Genomic DNA, 8,760 nt, shown 5'->3' on the forward strand with positions numbered 1-8,760 from the left:
TCCGCAGCAGCACCGCTGCCGCCCGAGCCAGGCCCCCAGCTCCGGACACCTCGTTGCCTCCTCTGAAGCAGTCCAGCCGGAGCAGAGGCGTACCCTCGGCCGGCCGCCTCTTCCGTTGCGCCAACGCGCAGCAAGCCAATCCCAGCAGGCTAGGGGCGGCCCGAAGTTCTAGTGTCCAATAGGGTCCCTAGATGGAGTAGGACTGACCGCGCCTCCGTCCAATGAGAGGTTCCCAGGACAGGGCGGGGCGCAGGGTAGCCGGGGAGCAGATCCGAGCTCGGCAGAGAGAAGGCGGTGTGACTGAGGGGGGAGTGATGGCGGCGCCGCCCAATGGACGTGTGAGTGGAGGGGCCCGTGCCCCCTCCTTCCACCGTACCCGCCTGCACGCGTAGACAGGTCCGCGCTCCTCGGCACCAGAACTCTCCCGGGATGCTGCCGCGTGCCCCCGAGTCCCTCCCGGATGCTCCGTCCCTTCCTCTCCGAGCTGGCCCCCTCCTCCAAGTAGTGTTCCCGCAGGGTCTAGCCGCCAATCGTTGGCAAACGGAAGGGCTAGAAATGTGGCTGACCCTAGCCTTTGTCCCTCGGCCTGGTTCCGCCGCTGTCGTCAGGGCCGCTAGCCCCCGCCCCCGGCGCGCTATTTTTTACTACCGCCCCCTCCCCCAGCACCGTCACTGGCGTATTTGGGCTAAGCCCCCTCCATTCCGCCTGCGTTGGAGAAATGTTCCCGGTACCAGAAGGAATGAAAGGACTGGGTTTGGTCTCCATGGCAACTGGAAGAAAGAGGTGGGTTATAAATCCTTCGCCACCCTCCTGTGGCGAAGGAGGGGGTGTGGGAGCCAGGAAGTAGGGTTGGCTTTTTGAAGGAGATTCTGGCCCACCTTTTCTGTGTGGTGCACTGGGAGACAGAGAAGGATTTGGTGACCAACTTGGAGCTGGGGAGCGGGGGAGTCTTTTTTTTTTTTTTATTCATCGTATTCCCTTCTCTTTTGGGACGCGAACATGGTCACGTCCAGCCCTGAGATCCTGACCTTTCCTATCATAGCACAGGCCCTTCCAAGCACCCCTTATTCCAGAGGTTACTCAAGCCGAGAATGATCCCGCCCCGCTCACTCCATCGAGTTTAACAGAACCGTGGGTTTCTTTTGCTTGCTAATTATTTCATGAGTACCTCCCCTGGGAGACTAATGTCCCTGGGTGATAGCGCTTATTTTCTTAACCCTTCCTGTAATGACTGCCAGTAGCAGGCTGACCAAGAAAGATGAGCTTCTCTCTTGTTAAATAGAAATACCATGCTCCCTCCAAAATAACTCCCCTCACCGTAGGAATAACTCTGGAAACCCTATTTCCTAACTCTGGAAATTCCAGCTCCTGCAGCTCCTACAAAAACCAAACAGCTATAACTACTCTTCTAAATCCCAGTTCCCAGCACTGCCTACCTTTCTGCCTCCTCCCTCCACCACACCAACTCAAAAAATATATATGGTCTCCCTTGACCTGGGGAAGCTTCTATCCAAGTCTGTGAGCTCCCATAGACCATCCTGAAGATTCAAAGAATCATCATCTGAGGCTGCCAAGATGAACCTCAACATGAAAACAACACCTGAAATATGTGGTGTTTTTTACAGTTTACAGAGTGCCTTTACATCACTTAATCCTCCCAGCACCACTTGGATGATGAGGCAATTTACCCAGAGGCACACAGCTTAAAAAAATGACAGAGCCTGGATTTCTGAGAAGTTAGCTACTTTGCCATATGAAATCAAAAGGGCATGGATTCAGTAAAATTCCAGTACATTACCGGCAGGCTTTTTTTCCTTTTAAATACATATGTGTATCTTCACGCTCTAAAGTGTATTTGTGAACTTGCTGACAATCTGTGGCTATCATTAAAGTTAATCCAGAATAACAAGTATAAATTACTGGCAGTTAGGCAAGATGTTTATAATCTTAAATCAAAAATGCAAATAAATTGAGCAAAAGAAATCAAACACAAAAGATCATATACTGTATGATTCTATTTATATGAAGTTCAACATAAATAATGTTAGAAGTCAGGATGTTGGTTACTCTTGAGGAACAGGGAGAACGCAGTAATGAGAGGGCATTAGATAGGCTTGTTTGGCTGGTCATGTTTGGTTTCTTTGGATGGTAGTTAAATGGGTGTTGTCCACTCTCATATTTCATCAGTATGTTCACTTAATTTGTGCACTTTTCTGTATGTGTGTTAAATAAAACTTCTAAAAAAAATTAAAGATTTGCTTGGAGCAAAGTAAACCCATGATTAAGCTTAGATTTTTTTCAAAAAGTGAAATGAAAGCAATTAGGAGATTTCCTTTCTCTGTGGTTATAATAGTTTATTTTATAAGAAGAGCATTATTAAGTTCTTTATCACTTCTCTCAGTTATTTACCCTTGGGGAGAGGCTCAGAGTCCATTTGTTAAGGATCCTCAAATTTCAGGCAGCTAAAGAGGTTAAATGCACAAAGGAAGAACTATCTACTTTATTTTGGCACATGCAGGCTTCCATAGAACTTTATTGTGCTCCCCTCTCAGAATCTCTGTTGCTGGTCATATTCACTGAAAGAGAACACCAGTCTACATTAATGAAAGTGTGAATTTTGTCATTTTAATGAAATACTGTTTGTATTACTCTCAAGTATTCTCATCTGTTGACTTAAATGAATATCTTAAAAAGTATTATCAAGAGGTCATTATGGGACCTGTACCAATGAATAGATGAGGATGCTTAGTCATTAGTCATTATTTTTGCAGGTTAGTGGGATGCTATTTTAAGCTGGCCAAACACCTTGCAGTCAATCTTCATCCAATTAATTACCACATCAAAAGCAATTGTCTTGGCTCTTCCCTACCTCAAGGCTTACGTATCTGCTATTCTTCCTGCCTAGAGAACTCCTTCCCCCATCCCAGCCCTGGGAACCTATCTTCACCTTTTACTCCTTTGGCCCTTTTTTCTGTTCAGGTCTCAGCTTAAATATTCTCTCCCTCTGAGAATCCCTTCACCACCACCCTCTCGAAGTAGGTGTTGCTTCCCCTGCCCAACCCGTTTCCTATTTCTTTCCTTTTAATTTCCTTCCTCTCTATTCCAATTGCATTTTAATCAACTTTTTTTGAGGTATAATTCAGTATAGATAATGAAATGCATCCATTTTAAGTACGCCATTTGGTAAATTTTGATAAATGTAGCCGCCAACACCACAATTAAAAAACTGCCTTCACCTTTCTGAAACGTTCCCCATCCCTGGTCCCAGGCCACCACGTATCTGGTTTCTAACCCTATAGGTTATATTTGCCTTTCCCAGGGTTCCCTATAAATAGCATCATTCAGAATATCCTCTTTTGAGTCTGGCTTCTTTTGGCATAATGTTTTCAAGATTCATCCATGTTGTTGGTATGTCAATAGTTTGTTTCTTTTTTTGCTGAGTAGTACTCTATTATATGGAAATACCTTAGTTTGTCTATCCATTCACCAACTGGTGGACATTTAGGTTATTTCCAATTGTTGGCTATTGGGAATAAAACTATGAAATTTAAAGCTTGATTTTATAATGTTCAACTATGATGGAGAATAAGTGAGAGAAAGTTTCTTATAAAGTTAAACATTATATGGCCCACTACTAGGGATGAAATCATATAGTCACAGGACTTATACGCAAATTTCATAGTTTTGTGGCACTGGAATTTAAACCGTAGAAATATTGACAGCTTTGTAAGTTTTTAGTTATGTAAATTAAAATCAAATAATTGGAGCTTTTTTCAATATGGAAACTATACAAATGTAATAAATGGCAAAAGGACCTAATAGCAATATTTTATTTATAGATTATCAGTTACTTTAGGACCTAAATAAAGATTCTGAATATTCAGACTTTTTTTTGCTATATTTCATATTTAAATATCTCCCTACCTATATTCCGAGTAAAGCTACTTGACCAAAAGGTCTGATTTAGGAAGGCATTTAGCTTTATAGCAAAAGTTTTTCCATCCACAGTTACTGCCTTCAAAGGAATTGATATTACAGTGCTGATGTAATCTACTGGTTCCCTTTTGAACAGTGTGCAGAAATTATGTTAACCCTATAGAAAGTCAAATGGGTATCACAAAAATGGGATAACTATGCACAGTTCAGTAAAATATGTTAAGGGTTCCCCATCTAAAAAATAACCTATGAAATAAAACATATGAACTATAGTTGACTTGGTTTCAGGAAAAGCACATTTGAGAATTACATTATTGTTCTCATCTCATCTTCAGTCATCAGCAAGGATTTTGTAGTCCACTATACTATTTACTTTGTGGATTGTAGTAGTGAATTAATGAAGATGGACTTGCTCAGAATTGGTAATGAACTGTATCCCAACTCCTCCCATTTTTCAGGTATAACCAAATCCTTACCTGTATAAATCAGTAGTAGATCAAATGAACAAGAAACTTCCAACAGTGGCAGGAATGTCACTGTAGTTGTGATCTGTCTTATCACTGATTGGATTTCATCTTAGATTCTGAGGTTTTTCCCCGGGTGTACTATCATCTTTGGTAGTCTTGTCACAATATGAAATTGCCATATTTCAAGGACCTCACCATTTTCAATATTTGAGATTACTACCTCTTGTTTCTGAACTGAACATTTGTATAACCAATCTTATAGTTGTTCCACCACATTATTTAGCTATTTCATGAGCTCAGGATCGGTAGTTACAAGCAAGGTGAGTCCACATTTCTGCACACAAGTAAAGGTTTCAGATGGATATATGCCATGCCAATATAAAATGCTGTTCATGCCAAATGAGAAGAACTTGACCACTATTTGGGTTCTCTTACACAAAGTGATACCTTGCTCCCTGGAGAGCTGCAGCGCTGTGGCCAGGCCCACAGATACAGCAGACACCCCTTCACAGACGGGGACCGCAGAGCTACACAGCAGCTCTCTGCCACTGGTTTCAAAATCTTAATTAATATTTTTAATTCAGTGTCTGAATAGAAAGAAAAAAAATCAAATTGACCTCTGTCTGAAAGATCCTGAATTTGAAATCAAAAGGCTTGAATGAGCCTTACCTATAAACAACAAAGGAATCTAATAATTTGAAAAAAAAAAAAACCTCTCCAAAACACCTGTCAGTACTGAAAGATGAGGTATGCATAGTGACCTAACTCTCTGAGAGACTGCAAAAGTTGGAGCAGCTGGGTTTTAGGGAAGCTAATGAATCAACCCGACAGACCCAAAGAGCCGTTGAGTTCCTATCATATGCACAGCTATCACATGGCAGTGGGGCTGGCTCTGAGGGTATCCAGAGAAAGCAGCTACCCATATGGTACAAATCAAGGAAATTCCCTCCCCATAGGAGGAAGAATGTATTATCTGATTGGTAAATTTGAAAGAAGGAACCTCATATGTTTGGCTAGGTCCTAACTCCCTCCGCTGTGGGTGTCACGGGCTTGTGGAGTATATGCTTTCTGGTCTGCTAGCTGCCACCTGGTAAGAGGTCCACCCCTGTGGGGATCAGGGGGAGGCCAGAAGTATCCAGAACCACTGTGAACAGGTGGTTAAATTCAAAACTTGAGCACTCAGCCATAGACTGAAAACCGAATTCTCCAATCAGCTTCAGAAGTTTAAAAAGATGGTATTTTGATTACTAATTGACTCCTGTCTCTGTCTCAGAAAAATAGAAAGGGATGTGGTGCTTTGGGTCCATTAACCCTAACACTCACTGTTCTTACTGTTTCTGGGGCTTACGTCAAAGAAAAAACATCTGGGTTGTAAACACCTTGAGAGAAGGAGCTGTGACTTTATCATCTTTGTATACTCTCCCCCAGCCCAATAGATACGCAGCTGGCACACAGTGGGGTATCAGATGTAAAAATAGAACTAACTCTAGATAAGGTAATTGGAGCAGGGTATAATATGGCACCAGGATGCTCTGAATTAGAAGTCACCTGATGCCGATCAACTGCCCAGGAGCCAACTAAATGAGGAGTAGGTTAGTGATGGTGTAAGAGTTCCTCAGAACAAGCAGGCTTCTGGGACAGTAGTTCTCATCCCCACCTGAGAATCACCTGAGGAGCTTTGGGAGAAAAAAAGATAGCAAGGCTGCATAGATCCCAGACAAATGAAGTTGGCATCTCGGGGGGTGAGACCCAAATGTCAGTAGTGTTTAATACTCCCCAGGTGATTCCAATGTGCAGGTAAGGTTGAGATCCAGAGTTCTAGGCTGGCTTTGCTTTGAAATAATTGTTTATAAGAAATGAAGAATCTCAAACCCCACCCCAGACCCACCTTATCTTCATTTTTAGCAAGAGCTCTAGGTGACATATATGTGCTACAGTTTGGGAAGCAGTAGTGTAGAATATAGACTTTGGAGTCAGCTGAACCTTGGTTCTAATCCTGGCTGCACCAGGTAAGTGATTTGGGAAAAGTGCTTACCTTAGCTAAACTTCAGTTTAATAAACTATGATAGGTCCATACAATGGAACATTGTGCCGCCATTACAAGAAATTTGTAATATCTTTAGATACTATGGAATGATTCCCAAAGTATTTTAACTGGAAAAAAAAAAAAGCAAAATATAGACATGTATGTCATCTGTTTTAACAAAAAGATGAAAAATATTTTAATGGGTTTTGGGAAAAATTAAATAAATATATTTATAGAACAGCTAGATTGTTTCTGGCACATAATAAATGCTTAAAAAGTATCACCTATTCCTATTCCTTTGTTGACGCAGTTACTAGCTGGTAGCTCAGAAAAATAATGTGGGTGCAATGGCTCTGGTTTCAACAGGGCACTTAGGGAAGTCTCTTACTATCAAGACACAAAAGAAAAATGTCTTAACCTTTTATTACGGAAAAATTAAAAAATGTACAAAAATCAGGTATCATGAACGCTCATATTCTGATCACCCAACTTCAACAATATTTAATTCATAGTCTTTCTTGTTTCATCTTTACCCTCACACTCTCCAAACCTCAAGGGATTATTGTGAAGTAAAGCCCAGACATATTGCTACATCATAAATACTTTAGTGCAGTACCTATAAAACATGAGGACTCTTTTTTTAACACTTTCACAGACCTAGTATCATTAAATACTAGTCAGTGTTTAAATTTCCCTGATTGTCAAACTTTTTTAAAAATTGTTCAAATTTGTTTTTAAAGGTCAACAAATTACATTTGATCGCTTTGTCTCTTAAGTCTTCTTTAACTTATAGGTTTCACTTCCATTTTTTCCCCTTCCAATATATATTGAAGAAACCAGGTTTTTTGTCCTGATGAATTTCCTACATTCAGGATTTTGATGACTGTGTCCTTGTACTTTAGCTTGTTCTTCTGCCCCCTATGTTTCTTGCAATCTGATAGAAGTAGAGCCTTGATTAGATTCAGGTTTGCTGTCTTTAAAAGAATTCTTCGTAAGTGGTGCTATTTATTCCTATTTATTTCATCAGGAGAACAGGAAAATCCTACTTCATAACATTAACTACTTATTTGCATTATTAGCTCTTGTTGAGATGTTAAGATTGGTCACTTGGTTCAGGGATCATCAGACTAGTTCATCCATTATAAAGTTCTCCATCAGCTTTTCACCTACTGGTTTTAGCAGCTATTGGTGATATTGCCTAATGATGATCGAGCCATTATTTCATTAGGGGCTGAAAAATTGTTATATTCTAATTCTATTGTCTCTTCTGCACTTAATAACTGGAATTTTCTTATAAAGAAACCTCTCTCATCAACTCTTTGGTATCCTTAAGTACAGCTTGTATAGAAAAGGCAGGATTGATTCTTTCCCTTTTATCAGAATGAATTTGTTTCCTAGTATCTTCTAAAGGCAACTAATGAATTATTTTCTTTTTAGTATTATTATGAACTTATGCATTGTAGAAACATGTTTGATGAATTTCAATCCACTGGAGTCACTCTTCTTTTTGATATTCAAATTGTCCCATATTGGGCCAATGGACGCCCTCTAGATTGACTTCCTAGTCATTTAAACATGACTCTAGTAGTCCTAGCTTCCTTTTTCTCTGGTCTGACAAGTTTCCAGCCCAGATTCTGTAAATTTCCTGCCCAGATCTTGAATCAGCCATTTCTCCAAAGAGTAAATGTTTCTTTCTATGGAAAATGGTATTTAAAGGCCACAATTTGCACACTAGGAGTGCTCACTGATACTGGGTGATTCATTGTTTTCAGGCTCTTTTGGTGAACAGAACTAGAAAATATATTTTTAAAGATAAAACTATATCATAAACTTCTTCTGCTATTTTCCATTCATTTTTAAATTTACAGTTTTTATCTTTTTTATTTTCAAGTATACAGTACATTGGTTAGACACTTATAGTTTTTACCTTTTTTTAGTATTTCTCTTTTATCTTACCCAAAAATCTAAGTTCTTAATAACATTCACTACTTTTTTGCTTTATCATTAAATATATAGATAATAGTTTTAGAATAAAAATACCAATATTATTACCAACAATAGGATTACTAAATACTATTTAGGATTTCTTTGTTCTTTTTGTCCTTAGGATGCATTGCACTAGGGATGAAAAATAAAATTATTGTGCTTTAAAGTCCTTTGAAATAATTCTCCTCTGTGTAGTTCAGTCATCAATACACAATTGGGTTCTTTTTTTTTTATTATTTGATTCTTGTTTTGGGATTTTGCATATTTTTTATTTAATTTTGTTATATAATTATGGAAAATAGTAACATGATTCCAAAGTCAATAAAACAAGGTATATCCAGAGAA

At 39.6% G+C, this 8,760-nt stretch overlaps 1 protein-coding gene and 1 pseudogene across 1 annotated transcript in view; both read right to left on the bottom strand.

The window, feature by feature from the left end:
* LOC112470959 (pantothenate kinase 2, mitochondrial-like) overlaps window positions 1-765 on the bottom strand; it is a 13,381-nt gene extending 12,616 nt beyond the window's left edge. The window contains 2 exon segments of the mRNA XM_025039710.1: window positions 1-519; window positions 649-765. The exon segment at window positions 1-519 is cut by the window's left edge and continues 229 nt beyond it. Of these exon segments, the coding sequence (XP_024895478.1) occupies window positions 1-519; window positions 649-765 (636 nt within the window).
* Window positions 766-2,333: 1,568 nt separating this feature from the next.
* On the bottom strand, window positions 2,334-6,302 carry LOC112470960 (annotated as a pseudogene).
* Window positions 6,303-8,760: the final 2,458 nt, after the last annotated feature.

This window comes from Pteropus alecto, unplaced genomic scaffold (genome assembly GCF_000325575.1).
Source record: "Pteropus alecto unplaced genomic scaffold, ASM32557v1 scaffold45, whole genome shotgun sequence".
NCBI lineage: Eukaryota > Metazoa > Chordata > Mammalia > Chiroptera > Pteropodidae > Pteropus > Pteropus alecto.